The sequence below is a fragment of the Varroa destructor genome, unplaced genomic scaffold, assembly GCF_002443255.2.
Source record: "Varroa destructor unplaced genomic scaffold, Vdes_3.0 BEIS01000005.1, whole genome shotgun sequence".
Classification (NCBI taxonomy): Eukaryota; Metazoa; Arthropoda; class Arachnida; order Mesostigmata; family Varroidae; genus Varroa; species Varroa destructor.
The window spans coordinates 1,211,367-1,228,741 of NW_019211458.1; the positions used below are offsets into that span (position 1 = coordinate 1,211,367).

Below are 17,375 nucleotides of genomic sequence, written 5' to 3' on the forward strand. Positions count from 1 at the left end.
TAGTTGTTTATTACTGGTACATGGTTTTATTGTAACATAATTTAATCATGCAATCACGATAGTATATCCATATAACAGCAGTAACATTGTCTACTAGTGTAGCTTAATAAGAACGAACGGGACCTTTCGACCGCTTCTTCTCACTAAAGGTAAGCGTAACCCTTTTATCCTGATAGCTTGGCAAGCTTAATTATTATTACTTATTTTAAATTCACTTCTCCCTATTGTCGTACCTCCACCGTAATCTCTTCTAAACTCTTTCACTGTCGACGAATTTTTATCATCTGAATCCTTTGAGGCTCGAAGACTGTATACGTTAAAGTAAGTATATTTACTCGAGTACCTATCATCGTCCTACCTATCTTCAGTATGTGTAAGGTATCGGCTGAATTGGACCCTTCTGATACCAGTTTATTGTAAAACAACCTGTCCTTATTAGATACAGGCCCTGTGTATATTGTATAATACGGTTGTGTACGTGTCCATTTGTGTCCCAAACCAAATGCTGGATCTCTTCGTAAAAGACAATTTATTCGGAAAGTTATGGCAGATTATGGTCTCACCTGACTTTTGATACGGAGTCCAATTCACCGAATTCGTCTGCTATCGATGAATTATCGTCAACAGTATTTTCATTTCGTATAATATGTTCGTCTAGCATCGTGATTTGTGTAACCTTGCAATATTGTCGAAATCATGGATGCCATATTCTTGGCGTTATCCTTCTCCTGTTTCTTGCTACACTAGCGTTTGTATTATATGCGGTGTCGCGTACTGTTTATGTCTGCACGAGTGAGTGCGTGTGCGTGCACGATGGTAGAGCTCAAGTATAGTATGTCTGTTAGCTCACTCCGTTCCAAGAATCATTCACTTCATTGAATTCATTTTTCGATCGTTCCGCAGGCCGGTTCTAGCTGCCGCAATTTCATTATTTCTGCAGTGTCCATAAGTTGACACATGCACGGGTAAATCTTATCAAAAAGCTTTTTCCTTTAGCGTCTGGGCAGAGTATGGGTGCTGGCGATACTTTATCGATGACTGCCGGAACGTGCGGACGTACATATGTAACTGTCTTAACCCAATTTGTTTCTCTCCTTTGTAAGTTCCTTTGCACTCTTTAGTCCTGTTTTTGCTCGTTCATGTTTCATTCGTTGCCGAAGTTAAGGCAACCTCTGCATTCGCAGAGATGTTGAAGGACAAGGGGGTTCTAATGGGGCAGATGCAAATATATTTCATTAAAAAACACGGTCAATATTGATGCTAACTGAATTCCATGGTGCGTGCCTACGCTTACGGTAGCAGTAAATATCTATATATAAGTTATTGTTACCAGCACAGCTGTGATATTGGGATTATCACCTACTAGTGTATATATGACCAATAATTGTGATTAATACTATTACCATATAATACCAAGCAAATAATCTTTTATGACGTTTCGTCCATACATAGATTTTATGTATTCAGAGGCGGGGTATGATGATTGGAACTCACAACCCTAAACCAATAATATTTCCGACAAGTTTCTCTAAGTGTTTCTCGCCCTTCGTACTAGTTGTAGTAGACTGCACTCACGATAACTTTTTACGCCGTCGTACCTTTTCAGCTTACGATTTAGGTTCGTGCTATGATTCACGTTACTTTGCTCTGTATTATAACGTCTTTTTTCTCGTTGTGTGACATGTTCGTCCTCTCCGATCATCTTTTCATCCTTTCAACCTTCAAGCCCCTTCCGGTTAGATTTTCTGGTAGACAATTGAGACTGAGATTAACACAAGATTAAGACTCAGATGGATACTGTTTCTAGTATCCATCTCAGTCCTAATCTTCAGCAAATTAAGTGTTACTACCTACATTGTATAGCGAATGAAAAAGTGTTTTATGAGACAGAAGATGAAAGTAACGTTGGCTATATCGAGCGTGGATAACCCCTGTATTGCTTACAGAACGACATGCAAATGTACTAATTCTGCCTTGCTCCTGCCTGGGTTTGGCTATTGTTACTCATACTGATACCGTCTATCGTATGCTTTTCTTTTCTGTGAAAACTGCTACGTCTACAAGTCTGAGCGGGGCTTTCGAAAGCAAAAGCAGTAGTAACAATGCGCATTTGCCTGTGACTGATTTTCGTCACGTACTAACACCAATGACACGGTCATCTTGAACGCGCGCCGTCTACAACGACGTACGCGGCCAATTCTAAGAGGCTAAAGAGGTTGAGGGTGAAGGAGACGGTAGCCTTCGCGACTGATGGTGGACTCGTGCTTATGGATGAACAAGCGGCAGTCTTTCCGCGACATAATTATACTATTAACCACGGTCATAATGCTTTATAGAATATATGCATATCATATAGATCCACCTGTATGTAGTAAATACGGTATGCATTGACCAGGCCATATACAATGGAGATTCATTTATAGTGCGCTAAAATATGTTTGCCTTGGGACCTCTAGTTCCTGAAATAGATGGCTCATGGTTTCATGGTCAACTGCGTAGTTTAACAATTAACATTTACTTCCCTATCCCCAACCTCCAATTGAGTAAAGTGCTCATTTGTGATTGCTCGTTTGCGTCTATACCTCTCGTCGGGTTATTTGCTACGAATTTGTCATGCGCCAACCTGCGCAGACGCATCATACTTCATATCGATGACTCCTGAATATTCTTCGGACAAATAGAATCTTTCCAAGTAAAATCTGACGAGCTAGCTCTATTGAAGGTGTCAATGGAAGCGTGCTGATTTCGAACTGTTTTTCAGCGATGGGTCATTGAATGATAACTTATGGTTCTGAAGTGCGCAACGCGTTTAGGGATGCTCTAAGCTTATACTAGTTTGACGGTGGATGCTTCTATTAGGATGGAAAGTTTGTGACAATAGCAAGGATTCGTTAAAATTTTTTTCTTCTCTTCTCTTCTCTTTTTTTTTTTTTTTTTTTTTTAACTGTTTTTAGTCGCTACTTCGTAGTTACGGATCTTGTTCTTTCTTTATGCGCTGTTTTGGAGATAGAGAATGAAGTGCATTCGATAAAAGCAATAGCACGATGACTTTAATTTAGGGTCGTAGCTTCAAGGAAGCGGATTAGTTGGCCACTTCCTGCTGCAGTTCATCGCAAGTTCATCGCTCGTCAATTGATAACCGGAACAGTGACCAATAGTGAATGTCGTACTTATTGCTAAGGTCATCATACGCTTCTTCATCGTTATAATTCCTACACGCTACCGTGTGCCATTTGTGACGTATGGGAATAGTGGCGGTAATATTCGTAGCAGCAACGATACTTCGCGATGATCCTCATGACGTCTGCCTTCTTCAAATTTTCGATACCAATTTTCTTAGACGTAGTCGAAGAACGCACGCCAAATGTATTTATTTGCCCATTGTCTGGGATGCATCGTACGCGTAGCTGACTACATTCTGTGTACAAATATAAATGAATTGTATGATTTCTTCAAATGTATGTTGTGTTAAATAATGGAGACTTAATTTCCTTTGGACACTTAAATATTGTTGTTCTATGTTCTATAAAAATATATCGGATAGTCTTTCCAATTTAATATTGCACTGATGACACGCGACAGAGCATTTTGCAGTAACGTCTATGCATTGAGGTGTCTTTCTGTTCTCTGCTAGGATTCAATCATCTTCCAGATTGGTGATCAAGCAGCCCAGTCTCAAAGACGTATAAAGAAATATTTGTTTTTTTGTTGTATCTGAACGCATAGTCTATCAGACCGCTCGTAATTCTATTGAACTGTATAGCCAGTGTAAGAGAGGAGATACAATGATATATGCTGATCTTTCGATTTTAATCCAATTCGATATAAATATTAACGCGCCGTGTAGCACCGTATTGTTGTGTGCATTCTCTAAACGAGCAGATGCATAAGTATAGACATACAGACTACAGTGAATGCGAGCGTGCAGAGAACGTTTGTTATTTTTCAATATGCTATTTTTGCCGTTACTAGTTGGTATTGTTTTTCTATTGATTGTAAAATCTTTGTTGTTGGTCTCGCTGACGATCTTGCTGTGATTGTAGTTTGTGTGGGAAATGACGGTGATAGGGAGTCTCTCCATTTGGAGATCGACACTTCCTAGTATGTTTGAAACAGTGCTAGACTTATACTTGATTGACGGACACATGGATTGGACTGTATTGGTTCAACGTGCCGTGCCTAACCGGCCTGATAATTTTCTTGTTATTCTGCTAGTTTTCCTATGTGTTATTATCTGTTAGCCAGTCGGCTTTCTTGGCTGGTGGAGAATCGGTCCCTTGAAAGGAACAGAGCTGATTTTCGCTTTGTTTATTGCCACAGGCTCGCAGTGCTCGGTACTCAAGTTAAGATCATAAAATAGCCGATACTTTTTTTTGTTTTTTTTTTTTCTTTTTTTTTGTGATAGATCACGGACTAGCTGTCTTCCTATTGCCAACGTAGTTGTTTTGATCTGTGTACATTTCTCCTGTTCGCATGTTCTAATTGTGCAACAAATGTCTGCCCGAGAGTGTATTACAAACAATGGTCGTAATAATAATAGCGATCATCGTTCCCCTGAGCCCTTTTTCTTCAATTTAGGTTAACCTAAAAAGTGCTCTACATTCGAAACCTAAGGGACTCCCTTTCCCTTCTGCTCATTCATTGAGATTGGAGCGATAGCTCGGACCGATTAGTAGCTTCAGCTAGCGGTTTTTACTCTCATACCGGTTAGCTGAAGGAAGATATCAGTGGTTCAGTGGATACGCGATACATGACGGTAGCCTAGCAAGGCTTTGTTTGCCCCCGGACGGCCCAGATTCCCTCATTAAACCCAATACAAGCTACTAGTAAGATTGCTACTTACATTGAGCTCTTATAGTTACTTCCCTATTGCAGTGCGGCCGTTAGCTGACCGTCGAGTTCTGTGATCGTCGGTTAACGACAAACTATGAATCGACTAGTGACTGATTGTACATCTGACCATGTACAGTCATTTAAGCGACTGAGTTAATATTGTCGATACAGCTCTTTCGTTTCATGTATTTTATTGATACTATGCATGTGACTGCTGCTCACTCTTTGCGTTCAGACGTCGCAGTGTTCGATAATAATCATATCATGATCGGAACCTATTTGGAATCCAGCCGGCAGATATAATACACATGGTATCAATTGGCCTTCTCAGCATGTTCCTGGTTCGATAAGTGTAGTGCATAATGCGATTGGTTTTGTTGGGTAGTTTGACGTGGCGCCACTTGTACTGCGCTTATGTTTGTAAGACGTCTGCTTGATACTGAATAGGGATGCCTCGGTTTCCCCGGGGCTCTTGCGGGCCATGAAGTCTTTTACATGGAAAGAATTTCTAAGATTGTTTCAATGCTTGCTGCATTAGACGAATGTTGTATGACGATTTCCTTTCTTTATTTACTCTTTGTTAACGACATGTAAACCGTTGACAACAATTCTGGTGACTGACTGAGTGGCGCTGTTCAGCTATGCACCATATAACAGCCAAGTCGAAAACTGAACTCGTTCCATTGATTAAAAGCTTTACGTGCGTTGGCGCGTCGACGCTAATGGGACCGCAGGCGCGGGTGACGACCTAAACGGAGTGCAAGTTACTCTTGCGTCTGTCACTCCTGTATCTGCCTTATCATGTCGATCTCACTTTAGCTTCGTCCTTTTCCTAACTGTGCCGTCATCTGTTTCCTGATCATCGAGCCAGCTGCCTTATTTGATGTCATCTAACCTAACCTGAATAGCTTTTAGGGATGTCCTTACTGATAGTAATCATCAGTTACTACAACACATGCGTAGAGAAAGTCGACGGAATTTGTCCGACGGTTCTAGGTTCGTTTAGATTCATATATACGACAGTACATGCATATATATGCTACCAATGACTTGACGAAATCACAACATCAATAATGATTAAAGGTCGTTGTTAACTGCCAACAAAACGCAGGGGAGAAGGGGATCGATCAGTCAGGTAATCAGAAATCTATCCATTGAATTGAATTGTGAGTCCGCGGCAAGATCTAAAAACATCAGAAATCATCAGGGGCATCGGTTGGCACACTGATATCGTCTACTTTCTATTTGCCATTTTAGGAGGCCAATTGCGTGGGCGCAAGTGACGATCTACGACTAGTGCGATTCGATGGGTCCTGTTCAGGAACGAGTGCCATAAGGGTATTTAGGCAAACATGCAAAAGCTGCTATGTCGTCAATACGATGCGATGCCTACCTGCGTAAGATATGCGGTCGATTCGCAAGTAGCGGGACGCCGATAAAGATGTTCAGGGTTGCAATATACGGCGTTGTGTATTTATTTGATAGGGATTTGCACCATGGGCGGGGTCAAGCCTGTATATGTAGATGTGTTTGTTAATTCTATATAAACGATTCGCACAATGTTCATTAAGTCATTTGGATGGCAGATCACCACTGCAACTTCCACGAAACTACCAGCATCGGTGGTGACAAAATCGTTTTATTTATACAATAGATGGGTTAGCTAAGTGCTACTTGCCCAGCTGACTTTGAGTAATAGATTTATTTAATTACTAAGTCTTGCTGTATTTCATATTTAACGTTCAGTAATCAGCGTATATTTTGTCACGCAGTTTGATAATCTACATAATTTTTAGAGGCCAATTTAAAATCAAGTGTGTATCTGAGATCTATGCTTATAATTTTAGCCGGCTCTTGAGTAGGTTGCTTTTTCCGAGACAAATTTTGTATCGTTGCCAATAGAGATATATTCAGTTTACGACAAAACACAGATAGCAATACCATCATGATAATAGTTTGTATAACCTTTCATTTGTCCGTGGCGTTTCATGAAATCGATTACCCAATTGAATGAAATGTAAGTGTTTTATACATTGTTTTTTTCGCTTCCACACTGGCACACTAACGCCTTACTACAAATTTAGGAACATAGTAAGCTAGTCGAGATCCTCGTCGATGAATGCAATATTATTAATGGGACAGACGAGCGGGCTTCAGATGGAACTGACAGTATCAGAAGGAGTGCTGTTATCGGAGTTCCGAAGCTAATCGGGTTCGATATAGGTTCTGGTTGTATCTTGTGCTCCGTTTTTAGTACATCCGGCCATTGGCGATATTTGTTCCGCTATCTCTTCCAACGCTGATGGACATTAAGTCACAGGACGGTGTCCAGCATAAACAGACTGCGAGTGCGGCTTTCATCCTGAAAGCAATCCACGAAGACAAGGAACGAAACGAAGTGGGATCAATACGCATAAACTGTTATATATACAAACGAGCTACGTACAAGTTTGTTCAGTCGTTTGAGGCACTTATCTACTGCTCTCTGATAACAGTTTAGAAGCCTGCAAATGCGTACGAACACGGGTTGTAAAATGTCCCTAGCAGTCATTTTGAAAGCTTTCATCATCGAAATTAAGTAATCGGTACGATTCTCTATTTAAGCCGAAATCTTGTTTCCGGTCATGTGATAGCTTGTATATGTAACTGCGGCAATGAAGCCAAATATACTTGGTTCTCTATGTACTTCTAAATATAAATTTGTTTGACTGATCAGTTTGTGCTATTCTTGTGATTGACGCCATTTTTTTTTTCATTTCAAACGATTTCATCCTATAGTCGATGATTTCAAAGTTGTTAGTGTCTATTCCACGGACCAGATTGCAATTTCAGTCCCGACAGGAGATTCCTGCTAATCTTCTATAAGCTTTTGCTACGTCGAAGGCCGAACCTTATGATAAGAGAATTATTCCGGCGTTATTTCTTGTCTTTTTTAGAAAGGATTGTAAATTTAATGTAGCAATTTAACTGCCAATGTTTCATCGGAAAAAGATTATTTATAATGGATAGGGAAACGAGATTCCGAATTAACTCATCGTTTTTTTTTTGAGCCTTATTTAGCACAGCTTTGTCCATCTTCGATCCTCACTTAACTGCTACTGTGAATCGGGTCGCATTCAGTTTGACCAAAAGGGAACGTTAACTGTTGTCAGAACAAAATCTAGCTATTTCTCATTGATTGTTTCAGATGAGGGCAAAGCACCTTCCTCGGCCTATTTTACTCTGCTCCTTCTAAGTTCTTGTTGACTAACTGCGTGTCCTTATCGTCGCAGGCCTTTTGTGTATTTGACAAAAATAACAATGTTAAGTAGCCTTGAAGTCCTCCAAAATTGAAATATTTATTGCCTTATGGATGCGCACGGTGCGCATGAAGCCTCTTGATGAACAATTGGAAGCTTTGCTCATTTGTGTGATTACAAGCAGGTACAATTAGCAGCAGCTAAAAAAAAAACAATCTGTTAGGTTACGATTATAAAACTGCGGTTAAAATAGCCTTGCTGGCAGTGCGATCCATGATACAAGACTTGAGTGTATAACTACGAATATATACGAGATGTTTACAAATTTTTTACTTATTTTGCCCAGATTTCTGCACAACTCCGGTTGGAGCAAGCCTCATTTTTAAAAATGTAAACATTTTCATGGCGCTGATTTTTAGTTAGTAATGTTATATAATGGCTTCGTATCACTTCTTCGGAACGTTCGAATCTTCAGATGCCTTAGTTTTTCCTTGAAATTCGAATCTTACAATTTACGGGTTAGATGTTTCATCGTTCTTTTAGCTACTGCGTGAACTCAACTCACCGGCAACATTTATCCGTGACCCGTAAGTAAATGGGTCTGTGATGGTCGCTCGCATAATGTTGCATATAACGTATATATATATATATATATATATATATATATATATATATATATATATATCCATATATACGTATATATATCCATATAACGTATGAACGCGTCTGTTATGTATAAAACAATATAGATTCAACTAGTGACTTGTTCTAGAGCGGCTGGCATTCTCATTATCGAAAATGGACCCGTCCGGATAGTAAGCTGGTAGAATTTTAGATAGAGTGCTCTTATATATTGGGTTTAAGCTCTCAAAGAAGTTTCTCGCGCCAATCACATCCAGTTTCCACAAACTGCCACTGTCGGAATAGCCAATCTGTGTAATGGCATAACATAGTCACAGAATTTTTTTTTTTAGTATCACATATAAGAAAGCAAACGGCGAGTAAAACGTAGATCAGGCGAGGCGTATGCGGCTTTAAAATAACACTGATATTTTGACATGTTCACAACGATGTAGCAGTATCGTGATCGCTTACGAACCAAAATGATACAGAAATGGTTCAATTTTGGACGTAATTTTCTGGTAAAAAAAAAAACGATTAAAAAAAAGGACTATTGGTGGTATCCGAGGTAGCGTATTTGCTAACCAAATTTAAGGAACACATCTTCGAATCCAAGCTTTATTTGGCGTTGGAGCCGTACGTCTGATCGAATCCCTAACGGCGGTACTGAACGTCGAACTTTTAGGAAAGACCGCAAATAAAGTGGTCCTTTCTCCTGATTGGTTTCTCACATATAATCCTCTATGATGACAGGTTTTTGAACAACCGCTAAAACGGCGGCAGTAATGCCCGCGTTGAAAGCAACACTTCCCGTTAAAGATGACTTTTTGCCAATACGATGAAGCACCGGGCAGCTTTTGCTTCTAGTACTGATTAAAAAAAAATAATCGTTCTCGTTGTTTAATTTCCCGTAGTCGCACGACCGGGTTTCCGTCATATGAAAAACTCACACAAAAAAAATTGCCGAATTAGATTTCATACAGAAGCTTCGAGTTGAGTAAGGCTTTATTTGGGTACAAGTAATAGGTTTCTAATTAATGGCTTCCCTTTCATGATGCCTCGTTCGCAGGTGGTCAAGTGCTATGTCTTCGCAAGACTCGTTCGCTGCTATACAAACATGTTATCATAATTTTGCCCAAGTGACAACGTTGTAACTTAAGTTCAAGCCGCAGCATGTCCGCTGAGAGAAGCAACACTTTGTAAACTTTCTATCTGTCTTTCACTGAAGTAGAATTAAGAAATGGTAGGCGCCAAAGAACGTAGTATCTACCAGTGGTTTGCCAGGTTGCAAATTAGCATCTCGTCCTAAACAAACGCTTCACCGTAATCTTATCGAGTGCGGTGAAGACCACTTTAAAATACATTTATAAAAGAATAATTGTTAGACAAGCCTATATTTTGTCACTATGCATAGAAGTGAAACGTGGAGTGAAACGTTTTGATTACTTTCGCTATCTATTGATATCGGGGAAAAAGTCACATACGTTTTTTTTTCGTTTCACGCACACACATAACTTTACAGTTCTATCTTAGGGTAACTGGTAGATCGACTGACTAGGTCTAGATAAAAGAAAGGAACGCGCGCATGAAGAATATTTCAAGGCTAGTTTACGAAGTAAAAAGAGTATACCGATTTTTTCTTCTTTACAAGATAATATTGATTCTTTTGGTAAATTGTGAAGTTACAAGAAACGCTGGTTTTCCGTGGAGCTAGTTTCTATGGTTTGGGTGCCGATCAGACACTTTATGAAATGCTATGTACAATTAAGAGGTCAATACATTTTTGTGACTGAATCAAGTGATGGTTCGATTATGTAACCAAGAAAAGCGGGCCTTTACATTTGCAAGCGAAGAAACATTTTGTTCTAAGGTCAAAAAGTGTTTCCGCATCCACGCCTCTCATCATACATAATATAATATTGTTATTATTAAAATTATTTTGTGTATAATAAAGTGTTGGCTTCTTAATGAAATATGTGCTGACTGATAGATTTTTTCCAATGCGCAATTACCTGACTACTTTTTTACCGCCATATCTTTTTTCATAACAAAATGTAGTTGTTAGACGTAATGGACAAAGATCTACCTTTTAGAGGTAGACTCTCTTGAATATGGATGTGTGCCCTATGGAAAGCGCCGAAGACTTGGTGAATTCCTTCAAGCTAAATAATAGTATATGGGCAGACCAACTTTAACAGGCCAACAGCCAAGGGTTTATACCCTAACTATAACTAGTCTATGTTCAGGTCTATAGACTACGAGCAGACTGAGTACATATATTAGCAGGCTATTGAACTTGCACTAATTAAAAGCAATTTTTTCGTTTAACAATAAGCGTTTTCTCTAAAGTGACGAAATCCTTGCTAGCTAGTAGTGTCGTTCGGCAACGAACACCGGAGGGCATTTTCTCTCCGGAGGGCAAAGTGGCCCGACCCAGTGTTGAACCTTGTCAACAGTGGTGGAACTGCACGGTTACTTATACAACGGGTAAGCTGAAAAATATAGCCATCGGCTATTATTTGCGTAGTTTCTACTCTCGATTGTCAGACGACATTAAATCCTCGTTTTCTGTAGTACGTTCATTGTGAACTCAAAGGAATTTTCCATATTGCAGCGCATTAACAGCAATTTCAGCGATTGCTACATAAAAAAGATGGTGATAAGCAAGGGGAGCGCGCAAAACAAAGGAGAAGAAAGAATACCCATAAAATCGCCGTAAGAGCATGAATGTGGCTCCTGCTGATACCGGTCCTACCAGCGCGACCTTCACATCCGCTGTCGTAGGAAGGTCTGCTTAAGTATCGTCCCTGCGTTATACTCTAATGTGACCTTTTCTCTTGTTGCCTTCTTTACTCACCTTCCCGGACTCCTGCTTCCCAATTAGCATCATCGCAAAGACACCCACAGAAAGCGGGTCGCTCTGTCCTACAACGAGTCCTAGCTAGCGACTACCGTGTACTGGTCGGCGTGTCTACAACGGATGGACAACTAAACCATATACATATATAGACAACTATAGTTGTGTTACTTAGGGATAAAAATACTGCCGGTTTCGATTTTTCGAAAAAATGACACTTCGCTCGAACTGTAGAGTATCTTGTCTCTTCAGCGTACGCGGAATTATACGGTCGACTGTCATCGCTGGCTTAGCTTTCGCATAGCCAACGGTAAATATCAGCTTAGTCTAATGTTCTCCGATGATAACGATACGCCTTATAGCGAGCCCTGGAAGCTTAACGCTGGAAGACGATGCGTAGAGATCAGCCTGAAAAATGTGCAAACAGCGAACCCCTGCGAGTCTTGTTTACGATAATATGAGTAGCGAGCGACGCGACAAGGCTAGCCAGCTGGCTGTACATGCGCCCAGCACGTGACCGCACGGAGTTAAAATCTACTTAGGACAGCATGCAGCATATTGGCTTATCGTACTAGCTGGCAGAATATCCAGTCAAAAATTACAAATTAGAGTAACGTCATTGAAATGAGAAGGGAGGGGAACGCTGCAACAACTCGAATAGAACCTACAGATTGATCGAATCATCAGTTTGGTAAGCGCAAAATCACAAAACGGCAATGAACACCAATGATTTTTCACTAATAAACACTTCTATTTATATTTGCCTCAAACAGACGATAATTTTACTCCATTCTTTTTTTGCAGATGATTGATTGTTGGAAAAGTATTGACCGCTAACCCGGTCAAGTGGCTTTAATGTTACGTACCTTGAATGAAATTATTAGTTGCGTTGGTGTTGCTTAATTCAGCACTTGTAAATGTGTAACGGTAGTTAGAATGGCTTTATTCAGGCTTAAGATATATCGTCTCGTATATATCGAAAGATGTATCGAAATTTGCTATATTCTGTAATTTATTACAATAAAGACATAAATGTTGCCCAAGAACATAAATAAATATGTTCTGTTTGTGGCTTTAGAAAGGTCAATGTGAAAGGTGCGCAATTACGGAGAACAGTTATCGGTTAGGTGATATAATCATTGCGACGAGGGGCAAGCAAGACCGACCCGTCGGTAGCCATGACATCGCCACTGAACATCTACAACTGCCCAGTTTTATATTATCCAAAAGAAGCTAGCTGCAAAAAGCTCGATGTCGAAATAATTCACTTGATTATATTTCCATTTATGAAATTTTACCGAGACGCAACGACATCGAGCTATTTATATTTCCAGCAAAGCAGTTGATCATAGAGGACAATAAGCGAGGTACATACGGCAATAATGTGCAAATGAAAAGATGGGTTCCATCATAGTGTATAGTAAAGCCCAGACTGACACCAAAAAAAGCGCTGACATGTGTTTTGTGGGATTGGGTCCGATATGAATTGTTTCTACCTGGTAAAACGACGAACACTCTGCTTTAGTATCAACGACCAACGAAGACCTAGAAACAATCAATCGGAATTAGAGAACAGAAAAAGGGCCGTTTTCCACGATGGCAATAGCATGAAGCATACGTTTTTGGCGCACCCGACAAAGATCTGGACAAGAAATTTGAACTACTATCGGTTTCGGTCTTTGCAGAACCTTTTTAATGATGCTAATTTAGTTTCAAACTACAAAAATCACTCTTCACAAAAACTACAAGGGTTTTATAGCGATGGAGTGTTGCTCCTAAAACAAGATACCGCGTATATAATTCAATACTATTTTGACTGAAGTAAAAACATTACTTCAATATTGGTTAAGATTTTCGACCATCTATTATTTGCAAGGCGTCAGTCACTAGGGTAATTCAGTTTCAAATTTTGCTGACAGCTACGAGTTTATACAATAAAATATCCTGTTTGCTTTTAGGGGAAACTGAACACGATAAAGTCACGGGTATTTTACTTACTAACCCTTCTTTTTTACCCTCAAAGAATAATCTAACAATAATTAACAATCTACATCTAAATTGATACTAATAAGTCCTATTCTTTGATTGTTTTCTACTTTTAGTATGATTTATGAAGTTTACTGCACGCTCGTGCATTTAGCGAAAGATTATGTTGCATAATAGCATCTTTCATATTTTACCGCCCTGGCTGCTACAGCGAGAAAAAAACAAAAATAAACCGTAGGCCATTTTTTGAAACTGAGCGTACCCATCGGATCGAATTTTCTCGTTATTGTAGAATTAGCGATGGTTAGTTTTTCAACTGCGCCTAATTTTATTATCCGTCCTAAATGTCTGTATTGCTCCTACGGATAGCGAAGCCATCCATGTAATTATGAGAATTTATTCATTTAATCTTACGTGTAATGCGGAATATGCCGATACCAACGACGCGTGACTGTTTTCAGCGAGAGATCGAGCTCTTTGACCTATCATTAAATACAAATCACAATGAAATCACATTACCCTACCTAGTATCACAATATTGTTATGCCCTGCTCGGTTTGACTCGCATGCAAAAAATATCAGCAAATACTCCTATACTATATAATGACGACGACTGCTGTCACTAGTAGTAGGAAGGCGCAGAAAAAGTTCGCGAAGTATGTGAGGGAAACCTTTTTTCAAGGTTACAATTTAGGTTATCTGAGTCTAGCAGTCTATTGTGACGGTCGGCGCTCAGGCTATTTTTGCACTCTTTTTTTCGCGCAGGTCAATACAGCCTTGTGCTAGCCTCGTATGAGCGGCTGTGCGTACGCCTCTAAGGAATATAATCTCCTCTTTGACGGCTCCCCCATGGAGAACTACCGCTTACTGCGGCCACTGGCTGCCAACAAGCTAGTTTCCTAACGACCTTTTTTTATGCCGTTCACTGATGGGTTGTTTGCCTTTTTGGCGAGAACGGTGGACGAAGAATGACGAATGATAAGGAAAATTATATTTTTTGGTTTGAGTTGACAAGCGAATGGAACATGGTGTAAACTATTGGATTGCATGTCCCATGCATATAGGTTCTATACAAATACGTTACTGTTGATTACAAGGCCGTCAGGTTGTTTGTTCTACAGTCTTTAAGTGTACATTTGCAAAAATCTTCTTTGAGGAGTCAATTTGAAGCTGCATTAGAAACAAAAACAAATCTTTGACTAATTGCCTTTGTATAGAAGCCAAAACCGTTACACTCAATCATGATTTTTGCCCGCAGTTTCTCTTACAGACTAAAAAACAGCCTTACCGGCATTGGACACACACAGATCTTTTTGGTAGATATTAATACTTATTTCTGGACAGTCACAGAGTGTCCATTCTATTTGACTTTTCTACAGGCCTGTCTGTCTTTTAACCGGCAGTTGACCGAGTAACAATACGTTGATAAGCAAAAGCGTTTTTCTGTCACTGATATTCCCCATCACTAACTAACAAACTATCGCTGTATTTAGGCTTACGCGTGCTTTACAATCGCTGTTCTTTCTGCAGTGCACAAATTCTAATCGTGTGAATAATAGCAACATTTGACGCACTGAGCACAATAATACCGCGGCCTAGTTCAACTTGGCCTGTGTATACACGCATATATATATCCCATTTTGGTTGAATTTTATTCTGAGGCAGGTTATTTTTGTAAGTTTTTCTATTTCATAAGCCGTCGATCCTAACTAATTCTACTGTAGAAAAATAGAGTAGGTATTTCATTTGTTTGTAAGTAAACTGCTTGGTTGGTTTAAATAGCCGCACCTCTTAAAGCTGATCAGAATGTATCTAGTAACTCGAATTGTTTGAAATTTCAGAAATGTTGCAAGTTTTATATAGTAGAACTCATTAAAGGGAATGTTCCTTTTCTTTTTTTTTTTTCTCCAGAAAAACGGAGTAGTCCATGTACATTTGCTGCCTGTGTGCGATGTTATTAGTAACGGGCAGGGACAAGGTAAAGTGGACAACGCAATTAGGAAATTCCAACAAAAGTCCCGTGGCAATGTCTAGAAGTGTGGCCCAGGATCACAAAATGATATTCACACATCAATTTTCTGTTGAGGCAAAAAGGACAATCTGCGCTGCGGCGTTGAATAGTTTTGACGTCGTCACTATATGTTACTTTGATACCTGTTTGTTAACCTTGAGGAGGGTGCCTTAAATCCTGTAGCTAGCACCGATCATGTGGTCGCAAAGGGGTTCAAAACCGGTATTTGTGGAAAAACGCCAAAAAGCTTTTAGGATACCCATTTATGCCACCAGTGTAGTGGGCCTAAACCTAGCGCCAACAACATAGGGGTGCCAATATGCATCATTAACGGGTTGCGTGCGCGTTGGCAGGTCGCCTTAAGCGTAGAAAAAATTGCACGGCGTAGTTGGTGCCGTTGTCGTCTCGGCGGTTTCTTGGTATTCTTCTTTTGCCCCCTATTGTGTTTTGATGTTAGTCCTTCCGCAAGGTCGGTATTTCTTCATCGATCACATCGATCGATGCTCTCTCTTCGGTAACAACACTAGCAGCATCAGTAGCAAACATGAGTGTTGACTATCATCGGATCGTGCACCTTCGTATACGACACCCACCCATTTATGGTTATCTATTCGGACTGAGAACAAACGAATAGAAGCAAAGGCAGCAAAAACCAGGACAAAGATCTACGTTCGCTTTTGGTATCTGTGCAGAAAACTACCGGAAAACGAGGAAAAGTAAGAGAGCTTAAGTGAGATCAGCAATAATCATGCATAGATGGACAAAATAAACAATATGGAAATGGACGCGGTATTTCAATATACTATACGTTATCTCACATTACAACCTACTATTCATTTACGTTATTATAGCAGATTATAAATCGAACCAATCTGAAACTCCGTGGCAGCTCTAAAGCTCAATACTGCGTCGGTCAGAGATTGACTATATATTAGCCAGCAGCCATGGATTTTATGCCACAACTGAGTCCGCATTAATAGCTATTTGCTACTCATTTATTTGGTTTATACTGCGTATAAAATAGTATGATGTTAGTAAATAGCCGAGAGCTATGTCCTACTGCAATACAGACTAGACCCCACATTTTGATAAGTTTTTTTTTATGAGTGCTCTTTATTCGCTCGATATCTAACGGGGTCATGACTCGGCGCCAAGGGTACGAAAAAAATACATTTTCGACACTCAAGTAAATCCAAATGGTTTACAATGTGCAGCGGCGTGAATTCTTTTAAGTCTGTGGCTGTTAGTTATATTAAAGAACCTTGGCGTCTTTTGTCCTATTGTAAAATTCCCATAGGTTCCTACTAGCACTCGCCGTTGACTGGCATTTGCTTACACTTGTCAACATCTTGGAGTGGGAGTTGAATTGATAAAATTATCGTTTATTCTATAAAATGCTTAAGGTACCTATGTAAATAGAAATCAACTAGCTCTGTAAGTGATCATAGGCATTAGAAGCTCATATTTTTTCCTATTAGACGAACGTTCAAATTTATTTACTTTTAAACTATCGATGTCATAAATAAGTGCTGCCATCGGCATAGTCATCTCATCTGGAGTATACAGCAGAAGAGTTTGTGACAACAGTAGGTTTCTTACACTGGTTCTACACACTGGTTACATCTGTGTTGGCCTTAAGCGCGTATCATCTTCAACGGTGGGAGTTTCTTATGCGAGACTAGCTCCTTTGAGGAAGCGGGAACAGGTAACTGCGGTTTGGGTTCAAAAAAACTAACGATCGTGCCCATTTATGTCTAAGCGTCGACTTGCATCTTTGTGAGTAAAAGGTGCTTGTCTGCAGAGACCGCGAGCAGTCGCCTATGACACT

General features: G+C 39.8%; 1 protein-coding gene across 14 annotated transcripts in view; it reads right to left on the minus strand.

Annotated features, from left to right (window-relative positions):
* The window catches only part of LOC111251007 (calsenilin-like), a 108,656-nt gene continuing 91,281 nt past the window's right edge, over positions 1 to 17,375 (minus strand). For 10 of the 14 annotated variants that reach the window (XM_086989495.1, XM_086989503.1, XM_086989496.1 and 7 more), the window contains 2 exons: positions 13,951 to 14,018; positions 8,301 to 13,095 (listed from right to left, as the gene is read on the minus strand). In XM_086989495.1, coding sequence (XP_086845621.1) covers positions 12,897 to 13,095; positions 13,951 to 14,018 — 267 coding nt within the window. In that variant the 3' untranslated portion in view covers positions 8,301 to 12,896. Of the gene's footprint in view, positions 7,196 to 8,141; positions 8,273 to 8,300; positions 13,096 to 13,950; positions 14,019 to 16,451; positions 17,374 to 17,375 lie in introns of those variants that run through there. The other 4 variants (XM_086989507.1, XM_086989505.1, XM_086989508.1 and 1 more) reach the window with 4 other exon arrangements.